The 21,523-nt window shown below is 37.6% G+C and overlaps 2 protein-coding genes across 2 annotated transcripts; both read left to right on the top strand.

The window, feature by feature from the left end:
- Nucleotides 1-9,628: 9,628 nt before the first annotated feature.
- Nucleotides 9,629-14,774, top strand: LOC125209456 (formin-like protein 3). The gene is made up of 8 exons (XM_048109056.1): nucleotides 9,629-9,848; nucleotides 10,404-10,459; nucleotides 11,051-11,735; nucleotides 11,814-12,438; nucleotides 12,515-12,714; nucleotides 12,811-13,046; nucleotides 13,334-14,219; nucleotides 14,487-14,774. The coding sequence occupies exons 1-7, from the start codon at nucleotides 9,629-9,631 to the stop codon at nucleotides 14,204-14,206; spliced, it is 2,895 nt and encodes a 964-aa protein (XP_047965013.1). The 3' UTR covers nucleotides 14,207-14,219; nucleotides 14,487-14,774.
- Nucleotides 14,775-15,653: 879 nt separating this feature from the next.
- On the top strand, nucleotides 15,654-16,715 carry LOC125215288. Its single transcript, XM_048116663.1, has 2 exons — nucleotides 15,654-16,153; nucleotides 16,253-16,715. The coding sequence occupies exons 1-2, from the start codon at nucleotides 15,951-15,953 to the stop codon at nucleotides 16,710-16,712; spliced, it is 663 nt and encodes a 220-aa protein (XP_047972620.1). The 5' UTR covers nucleotides 15,654-15,950; the 3' UTR covers nucleotides 16,713-16,715.
- The last annotated feature ends 4,808 nt before the right edge of the window (nucleotides 16,716-21,523 follow it).

Genomic DNA, 21,523 nt, shown 5'->3' with positions numbered 1-21,523 from the left:
GTTCAAAGGTCAAAACCATTAAGCTTCAAAGCTTGAGAAGAGAAATGGAAAATCTCAAAATGAAAGATTCTGAGAATGCTATACAATATAGCACCAGAGTAATTGATCTCGTCAATCAAATGAGATCTTATGGAGAAACAATCGAAGAGTCAAGAGTTGTTCAAAAATTCTTGATCAGTCTCACCGAGAAGTATGATCATGTAGTTGCAGCCATCGAAGAATCGAAGGACTTAGCTACATTATCACTTGTAGAACTCATGGGGTCTTTGCAAGCACATGAGCAAAGATTGACCAGAAGAAGTGAAGAAACTTTTGAAAATGCTTTTCAATCCAAAGTCAATCTCAAGAGATCAAGTGATAGCAAATGGAAGGAAATAAATGGTGAATATCCTCCTTGTGGTATTTGCAACAGAACAAATCATTCAGAAAGTGATTGCTACCACAAAGAAAAACCTCAATGTTCGCATTGCTCAAAGTTTAGGCACAAGGAAGCAAACTGCAAGAACAAAGAAAAACACCATGCCAATTATTCTGAAGAAGACCACGAGTATTTGTTCTATGCTGGTCAAATTTCGAAAGAAGAAATCAATGACACATGGTTCATTGATAGTGGATGCAGCAACCATATGACGCCAAATGAGAGCATCTTCACCGACATCGACTGTTCCGTCAAACCAAAAGTCAAGATGGGAAATGGTGAATTGGTGGATTCCAAAGGCAAAGGCACGTTGGCTGTCCAAACAAAGAAAGGTACTAGATGCATTAAAGATGTCCTTCTAGTTCCTTCTTTGCATCACATTCTGTTAAGTGTTGGTCAAATGATGCAACATGGGTATTCCTTACACTTTGAGGGAAACTCTTGTAACATCTTTGATAAGAAAAACAACATGGAGATTTCGGAGATAAAAATGGGAAGTAGCAGGAACTTTCCTGTGATCTGGCCCTATCCAAAGGCCGTTCATGTCAATAAAATTGATCAGGATGTTGCAGAAGATGAAGACCATCCATCACCAGATTCACTGCAGAGGAAAACAAGGTTACAAACTGAAATTTATGAAAGTTGAAACGTTTCTTTCCTCGATCCTCACAACCTTCCAGAAGCATATAAAGAATCCGTCTGGATCGAAGCCATGAAGGAGGAGCTTCAAAAGATCAAGGAGAAGGATACATGGGAATTGGTAAATCGCCCTTCTAACAAAGATGTCATTGGAGTAAAGTGGATTTCCAAACTCAAGATGGATCCAGACAAAACCATTCAGAAATTCAAAGCAAGGCTTGTAGCCAAGGGCTATGCTCAACAATTTAGAGTCGACAAAAGCCCTTCCGAAAGCAAAATTTCCCTTTTGAGAGAGAAGCTTGAAGTCACCGGAAAAACATTAAGGAGGAGTATTGAAGATTAATGTATTTCCCAGATTCATGAACTAATGGTCCAACTTCTAGTATTAATTCTATGTATTACTTTAATTATGATACATGTATTTGTGTAGGTTCATCCAACTAGTGCATTCCTACACTAGTATAAATAGCACAAAGTATTCACCTTGTTGGTCTTGTTTCATTTATCTCCACATAAATTTCCAACAAGAAGAGATGGTAATTGGGATTGTTTCTGTTTTGTGAATCGTAAAAGATGACAGAGAGAAAGAGGAAATAAGAGTGGAATGGCTGTGTACGTGTAGGAAGAGTAGGGAATAGGAGTAATAGTTATTTGTTTATTTCTTTAACTTATAGTGTTCGACTAAAAGTGGAGTTGGAGAGTGTGTGTTGAGGGAGTATATAGGGAGTATGTATTTTTATTTAATTTCTTTTGTTAAGTTTTGCTTTTGTCTTTTCTCGATCAGTGAGGAATAGGGAATGTACTAGCTATTATATTTACATGTGTTGGGCAAGGAGTATATACGTTGGTGGCTGGGAGTATAATATGTATCTCCTGTTTCTTTATTTTGTTTGAATATGATTTGATAGGGACTTTTGGGTTATGTGTTTAATTGATAAATCTGTTTTATTAAATGAGAATGAAGGATAATTTGAGCACACACGTAGGATGCATGTATTGCTTTTAAATTAATTTTTTTAATAAAGTAAAACACAGAGACAATCGATAGAGATAAGGGAATCTCAGGGATGTGCGTTCACAGTTATGGTTATACAAATTCGAAACTACAATACCCTAGCGCAGCTATTACTTTGATAGAACGAGTCGCCTAGCTTATGCTCATGCGATGCAAACGTTGATTACAAAATTAGAGTGGTCAATCATAACACGTAACTCCAAATAGCTCCTAAGACCCTTGAAAAGTCCTCACTCTCAATTAACAGTGCCGTTTTAAGGGAAGCTAACTGTAGCGTCTACTAAGTGGTCTAACTCGCTAGAACTCTCTCACAGTTATGAAGCAAATTATATTAAATCATACACGATTGTGTCACTCAATCATGCAGCATCAGAATTACTTAGGGAAGAAACAAAGTAAAAACAAAACGGATATTAAATAGAAAAAGGAATTGTATAACCAAAGTTGTAATGACCCGTCCTTCTAGGGTATAATAAATACGGTGATCGCTACCTAGGCGGACTTAAATGCAACAAGAACATAGGCTAGGGTTTCATTTAAAGGGATTTGACCAAAGTAATTAATGAACTATTTAGGCAATAAGATGACGTCTTAAGCAAGAAAAACCAATGATGAATAGATATCATAATTTATGCTAAAAAAGGCAAGGGTTTAATATAATCCAAAACGCATCATGTCTCAATATTTTAAACCAAAAGGAATAAGTTCAAACTCAAACAAACGATAATAAGTTTCATGTTTCAGCGGAAGCAGCCAAGAGAAAGTGAAGCCATATATGAAGACACAACTAAACTCGGAGTTTCAAATGATCATGTTATTCAATTAACTTGCTCAACACCGCCAATCACTCGTCGCCACTCAACCTGCACATAGGGAAAACACATGCAGGGTTGAGTACTTTAACATACTCAGTGGACTCATGCCAAAACATTTTAATAGATATGACATCCTTACCATAGTGAACTCGAGTTTACAGTTATAAAAGAATATCATTGAGTCAAACCTGAATCATTGTTGGATTTATTTTGAACTTCGAGGGGAGTCGTGTCTTCATACATGGCGTCACTTTTACTCTTGAATGCTTCCGCTGAATTATGACACTTTTGCTCCATTATGTTTTTTTTAAACACCTTTTCACTCTTGGATTATATTATGATAATTGTTGACTTTGGTTTTAAAACCTAAACATTTACTCCGATTTTCCCTCGTCATTTGAATATTAATTATCTTTGTCAAACTCTTTATTGAAACTCTAGAAAATTTTCCTTTCTTAAAGTCTCATTGGTCGCGACCGAACAAACAATTCACTAATTATGCATCTTTTCACCAAACCATCAAATCAAAACGTTAAGCCACACTTAAACATGGATGGAATGTAATATCATTGGCAACTCCCCCAAAGTGTGCCCCTAAGCATGCGTTTTTTAAGTTCTTCATGTTAAGTTCCGACATGGATTCGAAAACTTTTTTAAAACCCAAAAAATTTTTCCCCTTGGGGTTTTGAAAAAAAAAAACAAAAACTTAAACCCAAAAAAAAAAAACCCCTAAAAAAAAAACCCAAATTTCCGGTCCACCCCCCCCCCCAAACTTATTTACAACAAATTGTAAAATAAGTTTGTAGAGTCCCCGGGGCCCTGAAAACCGGCGTCCCTTTAAAAATTTCGCGGGCCCTTGACGGGTAAAAAAATTTAAAAAAAATTTAAACAAGGCTGGAAATTGTGCCGGTGGGGGTTTCCGGGGAAATGCCCCGGGGGCGCCGCGCCTAGTTTTCCGGGAAAGGTGGCGGACCCCACGGGTACGCGGTTGCCCCACAAAGAGGTCAAACCCCAAAAATTTTTTCAACTAAAAATTAAACAAAAACCCAAAAAAATACTTAGAATTAAAGTAAAAATTTTTCAAAAAAAAGGTTGGGTTCCCCCAACAAGCTTTCCTTTTTAAAGTCTTCCCCGCGTTACCCCACCCATCGGGGTGGTTCCTCTTAAACCTCCTCCTCCCCATTTTATCGATTTAAGTAATATTTCTTCACCCCTGGGGGGGCTTAAAAGAATTGTCCACCCGGGAGCTGGGAAATTTCCCACTGCCCCAATCAATTCTTGATAAATTCGTCCCGGGGTCCAAAGACTTAACTTGTGGGAAAGAGAAATCTTTGTCAACCAAAAAATATCCCCAAAGGGGTTCTTTTAAAATGATCATCCGGTCTGGTAAGCCTTCACTCATTCCTTGAAAAGGGGAGGGTTTTTTGGCCATAAGCTTCCTTTAAAACTCTCCATCTTATTAAAAAAACCCCTTTTTTCCCCCCAGGCCTTGGGGAAGTCTTGGTTAACCTTGATTCCCAAAACGGCCCGATTCCATCCCCAAAAAGGAAATGAAAAGGGTTTTCCAAAATTTAACCCCTTTGTAGGGCGGAAATCGCCCAAATGCATCATCAAACCCAAAAGTGCTCAACCCTTTTTGGGTTCCACGCACACCGTTTTTTTGAAGAACCGATTTGATCTCCCCTTTTCCTAACTGGGTTGCCCATTCCCCCGGGGAAATAGGGGGAAGTGACCATCTTGACCCCGTATTTGCCCAACCGTTTCCCCCATCTATTGTTGAAATGAGATCCAAAAATCATTTAAAAAGGAGGGGTATCCCAAAACCCTTTAAAATATATTTTTTTAACAAAAGTAGTAACCACTTTAGAACCTTGTTCGGGGGAATCGCTTCCACCCCTTTAAAAATATTTTCCTTTTAAATAAGATGTATTGGGGGACTCTCCCCCTTTTGGGAATTGGGCCCCTAAAAAACATCCCCCCTTTCATCAAACAACCCTTTTCCTCAATGATGGTATTCATAGGCATCTCCCTTTTCTTAGAAATTCCTCCCCCTCCGTTGGCGTTCATTGATTGAAGAAAAAACTAAACGAGTAAAACGAAAATGGTAGGCCAAAAGAAACCCTCTGAAGATTTTTTCTGGCTTTGCACACCAAAAAGGCCTCCAATTTGGGACGAATGACACTTTTCAATTATAGCCCCCAACCTTTTTGAGGGGCCAAAACCCCTAAGTATAGTATTTGCCATCTTTTTAACAAGTTTGGGGCTCATCCCAAAGTAAAAATCGTACATCTCATAAACTTTTTCCCCGCAAATAAGGGAAAATCCCAGGAAAACCTTTCCGCCAAAAAAATTTACAATATTTTGGGGACCATGGGGAAAATGGCTTGAATGAAGAACGGTTTCTCTCGGGGAAATCCCCGTTTATTTTTTGGATAAATCTTTTCCCCCGGGGTTTAACCTTGACAAGTGGTTTAATACCAGTTTCCCCCCCCTTTTTTTTCCCTTATTTGCACATCAAACTCTTGGAGTAGCAAGATCCATCGGATAAACCCCGTCCCTTTTTTAAAAAAAAGTTTCTACTTTTAACGGATAAACAATGGGCTTTTTAAAAACAAGATAGGCCCTTTTAAATTTTTTTAAAAAAATCAAACAATCCAAACTTCCTTTCCCGAGGTGATAATTGGCTGAATCTAAAATTCCCCCAAAATAATAAATGACTCTAAAAAAACTTGTCCCTTTTTTCCCTTTTTTAGCCAAGCAATATCACTTGCGTCGCACATGATTTCAAATGGTTGACTCCAAACGGGTGTGATGAGGACAGAGCGTCCCCTGGAAAAATTTTTTCAAGGTCTCCCCCTTCTGTTAAAACGGGAAATTAAATTTTACATCCCTTTCAACAATTTTCAAAGAGGTTTAGAGGGTTTTAGGAAAAAACCTTGGGTGAATCTCCAAAAAGGGAAACCCCAAAATGTTTTAGAAACTTCTTCCCTTTGTTGGATGGAGAGGGAGTTTCTCAATGGTCAATTTTTTGCCCCGCCCACCATCCCAAGCGGAAGGGCAAAATGCCCCAGAACTATACCTTCTTTCACCATAAAGTGACATTTTTTTTCAATTGGGGAACAAGTTGTTTCCCACCACTCTAAAATCTTAGCTAGATTTCAAAAAAATGATCAAAGATTTACCAAACAAAAAAACATCCATAAAAAACCTTTCCTCACTTTTTTAATCAAATCATGAAATATAGCCATCATACATCTCAAAAATAAACAGAGCATTACATAAAAAAAGACATCTTCCTATAAAAACATAAAAATCACCAAAGGGCATTTAAAGCCGGACTTATGTTGGTCTTCGGGGCTTGAATTGGGTTTTTTACCTTGAATAAGAAAACAAGGAAAAAGGGAGTAATCCCCCTTTTCCCATCAAAATTCATCAAGGGAAAGGGAAAAAAAAATGGGTCTTTCCTAAATTTCCATTTAAAAATGGTCTTCCAAGAATTAAGGGCACATTCTTGTCCTCCTGCATGTCTAACACAACAAAATCAGCTGGAAAAATAAATTCTCCAACCCTTACCAAAACATCTTCTACTATCCCCATTGGTGTTGTTGTGCCCTGATCTGCCATTTGCAGCGTGATTGAGGTGGGGCGGATGTTATCAACATCAAGTTTCCTGCAAAAAGATAAAGACATCAAGTTAATACTAGATCCTAGATCACATAACGCCCTACCTTTCACATCATTCCCTAAAACACAAGATAAAGTAAAACTCCCTGGATCTTTGTGTTTAGTGCGTAGTCCCTTTTGGATGATAGCGCTGCAGTTCTCTGTTAATCCCACTGTCTCGTATTTACCCCACTTTCTTTTCTTGGCCACCACATCTTTCAAAAATTTAGCGTAATTGGGCATTTGTTGCACGGCCTCTACCAGTGGAATGTGATGTGGACTTTGCTCATTGCTTCCAAGAATTTGGCAAACTGGGCGTCAAGTTTCTTGCTCTTCAATCGTTGAGGATAAGGGATGGCACACCACTAGTAATTTAACATAGTCAAATTGCAATAACCGTCTATTTTTTGACGGTTCTGTTAAGTGAGGACCGATTCGGGTCCGAGTTTATTTGTGAAGGACCAAATAATCAAAATGATAATGTTAAAGGCCAAATTGATAAAACGGCCATATGTTAGGGACCACATTTGGCCTTTACTCGTGCTTATTTAATAGCTCGTATCAATTTTTTCAACAAATTGAGGCTGACAAGAATTAGGGTTTGTAACCAGATCTTTTAGTCGAAAATTCTAATTTTCATGATTTTCGAATCAAACATCTGACAAAATTTAATTCGCATTTGCTTTAATATATTAGCTTAGATATATGCACATTTATAAGTTTTTATATTGAAGATAACCTTGCTTTTTTTATGTACAGAAAGTGTCATAAACATGAGTATTTGTTGCATAGACACCTTAAATTTTCAATTTATCTATACACAGTTACCTAACGCTTCATTCGGTACAAGGAATTGGAGGTATGGAATTGGAATTAAAGCCTTCAATTCCACAATTTGAATTCCATATCAAAAGTAGTAGAATTCCAAATATTTGTTAAATTGCACACACAGTGCACACATTCTTACACACACTGCACACCTTTACACACACGCACACATTGCACACATCACACACACACACATTGCACACACAATGCACACATACATGTTCTTGCACACTGCACACACACATTCACACATTCACACACCTACACACGTTACATGTAGTATGTGTATTGTGAGTGGTGTAGTGTGTGTGTGTATGTGCGCATAGTGTGTTTTTATTGACTATGTGCAGTGTATGTGTGTGCGCGCGCACACACACGAGTAGTATGTTTTTAGTAGTGTGTATGCGTATTTAATGATTGTGCAACGTTCGCGCGCTATTTTTCAAATTCAATTTCATATCAATTATCTCATTTTGTCAAACAAAGGATTTGGAATTGAATTTCCTTCCAATTCGATTCCAATTCTGTGTACTAGATCCTAATTATAATTTGTATTACATGAACAAATATATGTTTTTTTAAGGTGCAGGCAGAAACGATGCAAATGGATGATGCAGTTTCATTGACTGGTCACTCTAATGAGGGAAACCATGCTCGATAATTTTTATTTATTTAAAATATAATAACATATATGAATAATAGTAGTACTTATTAAATTATCAAATTAAAATTATTTTATAATTTTTTTTTCAGGATGATGTCAAATATGGATGAAAATCATAGTGGATCAAGCTCAGCTGCAGGGCCTCATCTTAGCCTAGGCTTCATTGAATCACAAAAGATGTGGAATAAGTAATGGAACATATGAAGTATAGAGGATTGGATGGAGTTGATTTTAAATAAAAATTTAATGAAACATATACCATAAACAGTGACTTTATATTTGTTGAACTATTCCAGTGCAAGTACTATTAAAACTCAATAAATATTCTCGTGCATAAATACTCGTAAAGAGTAGATTCAGCATATTATAAATTTTTGATCCGTTTTTCTTTTCATATTTAATCTGCTAATGTCCACAATGATATGCATGATTTATTTATTCATTCATTCGAAATTTAAATAGAGATGGAGGCAACGTATATTCAATACTCATTTCATACTTGAATTGGCTGAAAAAAAGTTTTATTGATATGTTATTTATTCAAAAGATAATAAATAGGTTAGTACTTTAACCTCAATTACTTTTTTCACTTGTAAAGTTCTTTTCCTTTTTTTTAACTCATTCGCCATTGTTGTTTCTTACACTCTTGCAAAATTAGATTTATGTTTTTAATTTTTTCGATTTACATGTACAAAATTCGAAATATGTTTTCAGCTTTTTTTATATATTCAAATATTGTTATAATTCGTGAAATTGTAATTTTCTACACATGCACGCACTAATTGACTTATTTTTAGTGTGACATTATTCGTGTATGTTCACTTTGCATTTTGTAATTATATATTTTAAACTCAAATAAGTAAATACTACTAGTATAATTCTTTTTTTAATATGACATTTAGATAATACTATCACGTTTGATAAATCTGTGTGCTCGCCTCTATCTGTCTTGTGTGGTGCTTGGGTTTATATCATATGGTCCTTTATTTCTTCCTTCGGCTATACCATTGTTTTCTGTCTTTTGGCTTTCGGTTTGGCTAGATGGTGCTTAGGCTTAGGAATTTGGAAGTTTTCTTCTCTATTGTCCTTGATTAATGTTTGCTCGCCACTTTTAGTGGTCTGAGCATTTTGGATTTTTATAAAAAAAACTTATTTCAATGAGTTTTAACTCATCAAATTTTATTATTCAGAATATTTCTCATAGTGAATTTGAGTTTACATAAGTCAATTGATATAGCCCATTAAATTGAAATTTTATCATATTACCCAATTCTTCAATTTAATGAACTATTCGGCCCAAATCTACTAAATTATAGTATAATAAGTAAAGGTCAAGAGTGGTCTCTAACATATAGTGTTTTATCAATTTGGTCATTAATATTATCTTTTTTATTATTTGGTCCCTCACAAATGAACTCGGACCCGAATCGGTCCTCACTTAACAAAATCGTCAAAAAATAGACGGTGATTGCAATTTGACTATATTAAATTACTAATGGTAATTAATTAGGGTTGATTAAAGTTCTTAATTCCTAATTAAATGACGACTCCACTCCGACGCCCTCAACGCCTCCTCCACCAGCCGCATGTCCGCCAACGAGCTGAACACCGTCGCCGCCGTGCTCCATGGCTGTGCCTCCCCCTACAACCTCCTCGTCTTCGGTCTCAGCCACGAAACCCTACTGTGGAATTCCCTCAATCACAACGGCCGCACCGTGATCGTTAGCGACAGCGCATACCTCGTGTCGAAATTGGAGGAGAAGTACCCGTCGATCGAAGCCTACGACGTCCAATTCACGACGAAAGGTGAGCGAATTTACGATCTGATTGAGTATTCAAAAGGGGAATTGAGGGCGGAGTGCCGGCCGTGCAGAATCTACTCTTCTCCGATTGCAAATTGGTCGTAAACGACCTGCTGCAGCATTTCAACGAACAAAACTCCCAACAGAAATTCGATTTCTAACCCAAATCGCTTCTTTTTCCCCCAAAAATCCTCTTCCAAAATCGCCATCTAAGAACCCTATCCCTTTCCTCTTCACACCTCCGCCTCCAATTTCTTCACTTTGGGGAAAAAATTGGACAATTTCTGGCTCCAGCCATATTTTGGGCGTTGGGAATTTTGTGCCGTTGAATTGAACCCCGCAATAAGCAAATCAAAGCATTGTTTATTTTTATCGGAGTTTTTTTTTTTTTTTTTTCCAGTTAAGGCTCAAAATTACGCATGCATAGCTGGGGCTATGCGTGTCGTCGTTGTATGAATGAGGATGGCAGCTCTGAGGGAAATGGATTTTTGATTGTTTGAGAAAGCGATGGGCGCCAGATTTGTGGCCATTTTTATTGTTTTTATCTGTGTTTTTGCAGCGATTGATTCGGATGGAAAGACGGAATTAGGGGAGAACTCTTGGGATCAACTTCAGGTTCAAAATCCATCCCAATTTTTTAATTTTTTGGTGATTTTTCATGTTTGTTTGCTTCTGCATTTCTTCATTGTATATGTTCTTATGTAATAATGATATTTGGGGAAAATGCTTCTATATATTGTGTGTGTAAGCTTGTAATTTTCTAAATTTATACTTACCTGAGTCGAGGGATTTGATTTACAGAACATGAACTTGTATTTGGTGGATTTGCAGAACAGGTTAACTATGTAGTATGCATATTTGGAGCAATTGTTTATGCTTTGTTAGTTGAAAGACACGCTTTGATCGATATGATAATCACGAAACGCAAACTACAATGTGTCTCATGTGGTTTATTTGTGTTCAAGTAGATGGAATTAACTTGAAATTATCTGTGATGGTTATCTCGAAGTATAAACGAAACAGAAATTAGTAGTGGTAATTTTTAAGAAAGGGAACTCGAGCTATGAAATGTATCATTGTGAAATGTTATCTTAACAAGAGTTACTAGTTGAATATGAATATGGACACTCTGTTTTTGCAACTTCGATGTAGATGAAATTATGTAGATAGTGCGTGACAGGATGCTTTGCTGGTATTTTCTGACAGGCCGAGCAAGTTTGGGTTTATTGTAGTAAAAAGTTGAGATATAGTACTGAAGCTGCTAAGAAGTTAGATTCGGGTCTATCTCATTCAGCTTCTACAGCTTACGGTGGTGTGGGATTTGGTTCGAGTTTGTCACAGAAAAGGAACATTCAGAAGGCTATAGCCGATCTGCCTCCAAAGGAGAAGATAGAAATTCTGAAATGCTTGCGAGATAGAAAGTTCCCATTGCAAGTCTTGAATGACGAGCAAAGGATTTTACTTGATGAATGCCAAAATTTATTTCCTGGTTGGGCTGGTATTCCAAGAAGGTACCTGAGACATAAAAGTGGCATACGCAAGGTCTTACAAACTGCTTCGGGTTCGGAACCTGTATCACCATCTTCACCTACTTCAGAAGAATCAGATCCCAACAATCCTTCACCATTTGATCTTGACTACCCTTCACCATCAGAGCTCGACTATCCTCCCGTGGCAATGAAAAAATATACACCTATGGCTTCACAAGAGATTCCTAGTAACAACAGAATGTATCTTGTAAGTGGTGTGATTGCAAGTTCAATGGCAGGAATTGCTCTTGCAGCACTAGTTTTGTTTCTTTGCGTAAATAAAGATAGGAGTGATGATGAACCGAAAGATGTGCCCAGAGATGACAAGCCTCTTCTCAACTTCAACGGTACTGATTCTCCAGGTATGACCATGTTGTGGTCATTGTTGTTTTTTTATGGAAATGTGTTTCGTTGTTCATAGCTGTGATGTAACTTTCCAGGTGTGACGGATAACAATCGCCCGATGGGTGCACCAAGCAGCTTTAATTTCAAAGCGACTTCGACTGTTGGCAGTTCAGTTGGCGCTTATACTGCTGCTTCTCATGCTGTATCTGGCGAGATAGAAGAAAATGGGGAGGCGTACGTGAAAATCCCATTACCACTTCCTCCGGGAAGAGCATCAACGTCTGCAGCTGGTGGTGGTGGTGGTGGTGGTGGTTCCAATGGGATAATGGGAGCACCCACAGCAGGAACAGCAGCTGCAGCGGGAGGCGAGGCAAAAGCATCAGTAGGGGCAGTGGGAGGAGCTAAAGAACCACAAGAAAAAGCACCACCACCTACACCGCCAACACCGCCTCCCAAGGCAGTGGCACCACCTCCTCCTCCACCGGTATTCGGAGCCCCGGCTCCTCCGCCGCCGCCTAGAGGCGGCCGCCCACCGCCTAATGCACCAGGAAAACCTCCACCGATGGCCCCCCATCATCGACGCAATTCATCAAGCGACTCCCTAGCTTCGGACGACTCAGTAGCTCCCAAGGCCAAGTTAAAGCCATTCTTCTGGGACAAGGTTATGGCAAGCCCGGATCAATCAATGGTTTGGCATGAGATCAAAGCCGGCTCTTTCCAGTAAGTACTTGAATGGGATCGATTCTTGACTTTGGTTTGTTATGTAACTTGTGTAACTGTTTTCTTAAACTTGAAGGTTTGATGAGGAGATGATGGAATCTCTATTTGGATACTCAGCTGACCAGAAGAAACATAGAAGAAAGGACTCAACTTCATCAGAATCTTCTACTCCACAGTTTATTCATATTATTGATCATAAAAAAGCACAGAACTTATCAATTCTTCTAAAAGCCTTGAATGTGACATCAGAAGAAGTCTGTGATGCTATGAAAGAAGGTAGCTATTTACTAGATTTGGTCATTATTTTACAAGAAACAAATTGATGAGTATATTACATTTAACACTACTAAATTCTGTGCATTCTTAAATTAGGCAATGAGCTCCCACCAGAATTCATTCAAAATCTGTTGAAAATGGCACCAACAGCCGACGAAGAACTAAAGCTTAGGTTATATACTGGAGATCCTTTTCTAATTGGCCCGGCTGACCGGTTCCTCAAGGCCTTGATTGAAATCCCTTTCGCCTTTAAACGTTTGGAATCATTGTTGTATGTAAGCACGTTTCAGGAGGACTTCACTGCAGTCAAACAATCTTTCACAACTTTAGAGGTTTGACTTCTTACATATGAAATCAAATTTTGAATTCTACGGGGTGATTGAATACTTAGGCTTAGTTTTTAAAGCATGTTGCTCGGGACAATGAAGCGCAGCGCAGTTTCTAAGCCACTTCCCCTCCAACCAACCAGTAGGTCAGGGGTTTAGTGGGAGCCGTAACTCAAAAGAACATGTTGCTCGACTCATGCTTTATTTTGCTTCTTTAATTTCGTGTATTTGTTTTCTGTTAAGAGTAGGATTTGATGTCTTCTTGTGAATAAACATTAAGTTACTGTTTTCAGGCAGCCTGTGATGAGCTCAAAAACAGCAGACTCTTCCTGAAACTACTGGAAGCTGTTCTCAAAACTGGAAACCGAATGAATGATGGTACCTACCGCGGTGGTGCTCAGGCATTCAAGCTCGACACGCTCTTGAAACTCTCTGATGTGAAAGGAACAGACGGGAAGACCACACTGCTGCATTTTGTTGTGCATGAAATAATCCGTGGAGAAGGAGTAAGAGCTGCCCGTAGAATGAGGGAGGGCAAGAGTTTGTCCAGTGTGAGGACAGATGATCTTAGTGATGATGCTTCCCACGACATGGAAGAGTACTACCGAAGCCTTGGTCTTCAAGAACTGTCCAGACTCTCCAGCGGCCTCTTGAATGTGAAAAAGGCAGCGGCGATTGATCGTGATATCATAAGTGAGTACGTGATAAAACTTGGCCAGTCCCGTTTCAAGACTAAAGAATTTCTTGAGAACGAGATGAGTAGCTTGGATGAAGAAAGTAAGTTTTTTGAAACTCTCACGAAATTCATCAACCAGTGTGAGGCCGACACTGCCTGGATCATGGAGGAGGAAAAGAGAGTGATGGGCGTAGTGAAGAGCACCGGGGATTACTTCCATGGTTCGGCAGGCAGGGACGAGGGGGGGAATCTCTTTGGAATCGTCCGCGACTTTTTAGCAATGGTGGACAAGGCATGCCTAGACGTAAAGAACTCCATAAAACTGCCAAAGACACAGAGAAAAGATGCCTTCACGCCATCATTATCGCCTTCACCATCTCAAGGGTCACCCCCAGCCTCGGAGACCTCCCATGAGATGCAGTCGCGACTGTTTCCGGCAATGAGGGCGCGCCAAATTGATGATGAATTCAGCTCGGACGATGATACCTAATCTTTTCCCTAAGGTATGCAAATTGGAAGGAGGAAATGTTGTCCCAACACATGGGAAATTTTTGTGTGTACATACTAAACCAATCTAGTGGTTTTGTGACACGTGACAATTGGACCCTTCAACTGTCGCGCATTGATTTTGCGACACATAAGAGTTGGACCCACCATTTCTAGGGGAACGTGTGGAAGTTGGTGAGGTCCAATTGTCGCGTATTTCAATATTGATTTTGCAACACGTGACAACTTGATCTACCACGTCTTACTGTTCTCTTTTATTTTAGGGCTCACTGAAGATGTTAGACTTTCTAAACAAGGTTGTCATCGGACGGGTTCGCTCGATACACCAGATGCCAAGGATGATGGGCAGCCACAATGAAAGAAGGTATACCGATGTGAAGAGTTGTGTGAACAAATGCAGAAGAATTGATCTACAGTGTTGATAGATATAAAACACATGTTTCTTCATGGCTGTGAAGAGGTTCAAAACCATAAACTTTTTCTCTGAAATCCGAATTTCTTGCTAATGTCTCTATTTTATTATATTATCTATTGTCTATATTCAATCCTAATCAATATGGCTCTGTGCCTCTGTCCTCGGTTTCTTTGTGGATTTGTTCATCTCATTTGTTTCCACGATTTAAAGATATTAGATCATTTTCAAGGCCTTATTAAATTTTGTAGTATGTAAATTTATTTTGCTCGAGTTGGACTGGTTTAAATTAAGAGACGAAATTTTCAAATTGTCGTATTTTGCTACGATATTACATCTAAGATCACAATTGGCGAAATGAATAAAATAGGCGATAGAATAAAATAATAATTATTATATATTTTGATTTTTGTGTAAAAAAATACTCCCTCCGTCCCACATTTGTAGTAACATTTAGTTATGGCACGGGTTTTAATGAATTTGTAGAGTGTGTAATTAATGAAGTGAGAGGTGGAGTGTGTAATAAATGAAATGAAATGGTGGAGTGAGATGATTGAGTGTGTAATAAATGAAGTGAGATGATGGAGTGTGTAATAAATGAAGTGAGTTGGTTGAAGGTGGGTCCCTCTTTGACTTTTTAGTTTTTTATTTTTATTTTGATTTATTTTAATATAAATAATGGCATTTTGGTGTAATTTTAGTGAATAATGGTGTAAATTTTTATGTGCAAATATGGTAAATTCTAAATGTTACTCCAAATGTGGGATAGATTTTTATGGCAAAATGTTACTACAAATCTGGAACGGAGAGAGTATGACACAATTTAATTGGGACAGATACACATGCGACCCAATTTAATCAGAACGAAATAACACTATAGAATGTGATTTTCACCCGTGGCGGTCGGCCGGTTTTCGACCTTATCGCATGTGATTTCCGCCGCATTTTCAATTTCTTTTATCTTTATTCTTGTTTTTATAAAATTTTAATTTGTATATATATCAATTCTTCTTCTTCTTTCTTCTCCTTTCTTCTCCTTTATGTATGCCCAATCCCAGTACCCAAATTCGATCCGAAATCGGCCTCCAGAGGTAACGAATTGGATTCCGACGCCGATTCGAAACGAATCCCTTCCAATTACACGATACAGCCGATCCGCAAAGGCTCGGTATCCTCATCGAAGCGCAATCGCAACGAGATTGATGGGGATTTGGTGAGGAGATATCAGAAATCGAGAATTGAGGAGAAGAAATCGGTTTCCACGCCGCCTGGTGGGGGTGGGTTGGGGTGTAATGCGGTCGACCTGAACGAGCCTATGGCGGAGGCAAAGGCGACGACGGCCGATCCACGAGGTCCAGCTTCGATGCCCGAAAACGAGATGCTCGCGAGCTTCGTCCGGTCGTTGGAGCTAAGGACGTTGTTGAACACCATTAAGCACCTCTCCGATTGCCAGGACCCGCAAGAGAGAGGAATCCTCCAGGGACTCGCCAACCAGCTCCGCCGCCAAGTGGGAATGAAGTGCGATTGAAGTGATCTGGTTTTATCTTTAGTCTACTAGTTTTTTTTCTATGTTATTTAAAAAAAGTTAGTGAAGAAGAGGTTTTGAATGCTTTGAAGAAGGGCGATAAGGGTTCCAACTTCCAAGGATATGGCTTCGTGCTCTCGAAGAGAATTTGGAGGAAAAGTGAGAATGCGAAGAAGGTGGATGAGAGAGAGGATGTGGATTAGAGAAGGGGATGAAAAAAGAGTTGATTTCTGGGCTAATTATCCAAATATTAATGCGTCTTGTGGTAACATGAAGGCGAACATCCCATCCCTCGTTGCTCTCGTGGCTGGGATGAGTTTGTTGAAGGAGAGGTTGAGTTTGATTGGGAATGTGAAGGTCAAGGAGTTGGATGATAAATGGAAGCAGTTGTTTGTGGAGGAGAGTAAGCTGAGTTGCATGATTTTGATGTTGATGAAGGAACATTGTTCAAATGGCTTTGGATCAGTAATATGGTTGGAAATGGCTAAGTTGGTACAGTTTTTGTGCTTGAATTTATACCTTTTTGAAGTTGAATGTGATGCTTTGTTTTGATTAGGGCAATGTGGTTTCTGAGTATTTGTTCAAATTCATGCTTATGTTGATGGTTAATCTATCATTTTTTCTGTGGTGTACTACTGGATTGGTGAAGCTATGTTGATGGTTAATCTATCATCAACCAGCTCTGCTGCCAATTGGGGTTGAGTTGAAGTGATCTGGTTTTTATCTTTAGTCTACTAATTTGGATCAGTAATATAATGTGGTTGGAAATCACTAAGTTGGTACAGTTTTTGTGCTTGAATTTGTACCTTTTGAAGTTAACTGTGATGCTTTGTTTTGATTAGGGCAATGTGGGTTTTGAGTATTTGTTCAATTCTTGCTTATGTTGATGTTAATTTATCGTTGTTTCTTGAAGCATTTTGTTTGCAGCAGCGTCTTAGTTGGAAGGGTGGCTTTATTTTGTGTTTGTATGCCTAATTTTGCCATATTTGTATAATATGTATAGATGTTCTTTTAATCAATTCTGTTGCAAGTTATTTTTGTATTGCGTCAAATGACTTTGAATTATTTAGTATTAAATATAAAACATTTGCTTTCGACGACACGTGAGTTTACGTATGACTATTGTTTTGTAAGTTAATGACGAGGGAATAAAGGAAGAGAGGAAAAAAAAGTATAGATGATGGTATTTTCATTTTTAATCTGTCTTTGAAAAATAAAAAATTTGAAACAATAAGAGTTTAATGCACATTGACAAATTAAGATTGAAGAATAAGTGAAAAAAGGGGAAGAAAAAATGGATAAAATAAGAGAAGAGAAAAAGAAGTGGAAATTGTGTCCGTGAATCCGGAACGGAGTGAGTAAATGAAATGAGTGCAGAAAATGAAATGTTTTTATTAAGCCGGATGAGTATTTTTAAGGGACGGCTTAAAATGAAAATAATTTATATTTTTTAAAGATAAAGGTTTATATTTTTTAAAGACAAAGGTAGTAACAAATAAAGACTAGTTGATTAGTTTACAAATTCGCCAAAGGTGTGCGTTCATGAGCCCATGCTAAAGTTTCAATCAATTCTTGCCAATATCCCCGCCAGGAGATTAAGAACATAAATCCAGTAGCCCAAACAAGATGTCCAAATAAGAACATCCATGCCCAGACCGATAAACTATTCATACCAAAAGGGTTATATCCATTGATAAGTTGTGAAGAGTTTAACCATAAATAATCTCTTAGCCAGCCCATCAAATAAGTGGAAGATTCATTAAATTGTGAAACGTTACCCTGCCATAATGTGATATGCTTCCAATGCCAATAAAAAGTAACACATCCAATAGTATTTAACATCTAAAAAACTGCTAAATAAAATGCGTCCCATGCCGAAATGTCATAAAATTATAAACAATATTATTATATGAAAATTATAAACAAAAGATCATAGCATATAATAACAATGAACAAAATGAGTAATAAAATTTTAAGTTATATGAAGATAAAAATATTTACAAATCAATATTGGAACATAATATTCAAACATTAAATTATAGATAAAAGGACTTTCAACCTCATCCTCGAAAACTAAAATCCTTATCAATTCTAAAACTTGTTTTATGACAACCAAGAATGCAACAAAACCACCACGGGCAGCGTATGTTGTTTTCCGGCCCACTTAATCGTTGCATATAATAACCGTGAGACTAAAAAATAAAGCAAATTTATATCACACAAAACAAAAAAAAAACCTAAAGAATGTATAATTATCACTTCTCCTAATGAGATTTAAGATATTGTTTATCAAAAGCTATATACTAAAAACCCTAATCTTGAAACCTAAATCCTAAACCCTTAACGTTAAAATATACTTATCATAACCAACAAATGAGCCAAATATCAATAAAATTCTCCATCCGTCTCAGTTCAATTTTACTTTGTTGATCACTTATTCTATTTTGAGGTTTTAGATCTGTATTCGATATCTTACACTGGGTCGGCCTACTTGATAATCCTTATTGATAGTAGATGTTTTTTTACCTGAATCTTGGCTATAAATATGTTTATATGCTCATATGAAGAAAGTGTAATGTTTAAAAAATAAAAACTAAAAAAAATTTGAATTTCTTAATTATAGTGTTTTGTTATAATTAATATGTTTTCTATTTAACATTAAATGTAACTAAGGAATCTTAAGAGTACAAATTTCTAGGTTGAAATCTCTAATTACAAAACTACAAGCAATCCTCTCATTGTTATATTGATCAAGATTAATATTGACCATTTAAAATGTATACGAAATCTCTATTAACATTAATGATGGAGAATGTTGGTTGATTAGCAATTTAGCATAGATTATGAACTAATAATACATGTCCCTAATATCTAGGCCTAAAAATTGCTTCCAATATTGCATATATAAATTGTTATTTTTTATAAAATAAAATATCCCTAGAATATAGCATTAAAAGAGGCCTCTATCATTACATATATTTCCAAGAAGAAATCTATTCACATAATCAGCCATTAGTTGTACAATTATACATGTTTATAATTCTAACGTATTTGTGCATATGTGAACAGGGATTTGATCAGGTCCCTAAGTGAAATTCTGTCAAAAATCAAAGCAAATCTCAGCCATTGGATCCTGTGATGTATTCCCTCCGTCCCACATTTATAGTCACATTTAGTTATGACACGGGTTTTAAGGAATTGGTGGAGTGTGTAATTAATGAAGTGAGAGGTGAAGTGTGTAATAAATGAAATGAGATGATGGAGTGAGATGATAGAGTGTGTAATAAATGAAGTGAGTTGGTTGAAGGTTGGTCCCTTTTTGACTTTTTGGTTTTTTATTTTTGTTTTGATGTATTTTAATGTAGATAATGACATTTGGGTGTAATTTTACTGAATAATGGGATAAAATTTTATGTTTAAATATAGAAAGTTCTAAATGTGATTATAAATGTGGGACAGACTTTTATGGCAAAATGTGACTATAAATCTGGGACGGAGGGAGTAACATTTAGATTAATGTCACGTGTCATGTAATAATGTATATTGTGTAGTCTAATAATGTAGCTCGACTAATAATGTAATGTGATTTAGTCTAATAATGTAGATTGTGTAGTCTAATAATGTAGCCCAGTTAATAACGTAACGCTTTTAGCGTAATAATGTAGCTCGGATATTATGATCACAACCATCCAATCTAAGGATCCAAGGGCTGAGATTTACTTTGATTTTTGACAAAATTTGTCTTATGGACCATAATGCGCCCCTATGTGAACATTTGATAACTTTATTAGCCGATATAACCTAGCAAAAAAAGCTTCCATTCTCATCTTCTTCTCCAAATATTTATGTGGCTTATTTTTTTCTGGACAAAAAACATCTTCCTACCCAAGCTTTACTCGTCGGCCAACTCAATCAGATACTTCTCTCCCTTTCTTTATTCCACAAACAAAGAAGCAATAGTGTAAATTAAAATTGCAACATTAAAAAAAACAAACATACTCATTTGAGATTAGTGCTATAGTTCAATATACTCCCTCCATCCCACAAAGATAGCCCCACTTTGACCCGGCACGAGTTTTAAGAAATGTAATGAAAAGTGAGTTGAAAAAGTTGATGGGACGTGGATCCTACTTTTAAAAGTATTAGTTTTATAATAAAATGTGAGTAGGAATGAGTTGATGGAATATGGGGTCCACTACCAAAAATGGTAAAAGTGAAATGAGACAAACTTTGTGGGACGGACGGAAATGGGAAAATGAGATAATCTTTGTGGGACAGATGAAGTAATAAACATAGATATTATACAAAAATAGCAAAAAAATGAAATAGAATACCTTTTGCAGAATGGTTTAATTTCGCCGGAAGGGGTTTAATTTCGGCGTGGCCAAGTCGTGGAGACAGCTGATTTGAACATTCGATTATAATTGTAAGGTAAGTAAAAGTGCGTGAATAGTAATCAAGTTTCCAAATATTATATTTATATATAGGCCAATAAATTAACCATGACGCTACATATTCTAAAAACCTTTCATATTATCCACTCAGACTAAAATTAATTGTGAATAACGGTTGTTTGCATTTTTTCATATTAACCGTTTGTACTTTTTAAAATTAATTTGATAATATGTTAAAATCATTAATTGCCTTGGGATGAAGGATATATTATTCTGGGGGGAGGGAAACCTTTTCTATTCCCCGCTTTGGATAAACATAAGAGTGAATAACGGCTATTTGCCTTAGAGCATCCATAATGGCTTTAGGTCAGCCATAGGCCAGTCAATCTCTCTCCCTGCCACATTATCAGCACTAAAAATCCACCTGCCACATCATCATTTTAATTAAATAGGCTGGAGATGACCGGCTTCATCGTGAGGTACCCCCCTTCGTACGTTGGGGGTGGTCGTGGCTTGGACCGGCTTGCATCAGTATCGTCATTGGCTCAATTAGTAAGTTGTACGCCTTCGTCTTCGACGATCATGTTGTGCATGATAATGCAGGCGTACATTATATCATCAATGCATTTGACATCCCACAAACGCATTGGACCCTTAATTGCCGCCCATCGAGACTGAAGCACACCAAATGCGTGCTCCACGTCCTTGCGCGCCAACTCCTGCCGTTTCGCAAAGTAGGCCTTCCTATCATCATTTGCGTGCCTGATCGTCTTCATAAAGACAAGACACCTAGGGTATATCCCATCCGCCAAGTAGTAGTCCATATCACGCCGGTTGCCGTTGGCCACAAATAAGACGGCCGGACCGATGCCCTGACACTTCTCGTTGAAGAGGGGCGACGAGTTGAGGACGTTGAGGTCGTTGTTCGACCCGGCTACCCCAAAATACGCATGCCAGATCCACAGCCGG

The sequence above is a fragment of the Salvia hispanica genome, chromosome 3 (assembly GCF_023119035.1).
Source record: "Salvia hispanica cultivar TCC Black 2014 chromosome 3, UniMelb_Shisp_WGS_1.0, whole genome shotgun sequence".
Lineage (NCBI taxonomy): Eukaryota > Viridiplantae > Streptophyta > Magnoliopsida > Lamiales > Lamiaceae > Salvia > Salvia hispanica.
This window is presented reverse-complemented; position numbering and strand designations above follow the sequence as displayed.

Excerpts from the sequence above, each read along its gene's own strand:
- LOC125209456 (XM_048109056.1), top strand. The coding sequence starts at position 9,629 with ATGTCCGCCAACGAGCTGAACACCGTCGCCGCCGTGCTCCATGGCTGT. Across the intron at positions 11,736-11,813 it reads CAACGGTACTGATTCTCCAG|GTGTGACGGATAACAATCGC; the intron begins GTATGACCATGT and ends GTAACTTTCCAG. Across the intron at positions 12,439-12,514 it reads ATCAAAGCCGGCTCTTTCCA|GTTTGATGAGGAGATGATGG; the intron begins GTAAGTACTTGA and ends TTAAACTTGAAG.
- LOC125215288 (XM_048116663.1), top strand. The coding sequence starts at position 15,951 with ATGGCGGAGGCAAAGGCGACGACGGCCGATCCACGAGGTCCAGCTTCG. Across the intron at positions 16,154-16,252 it reads CGCCGCCAAGTGGGAATGAA|AAGGGCGATAAGGGTTCCAA; the intron begins GTGCGATTGAAG and ends AATGCTTTGAAG.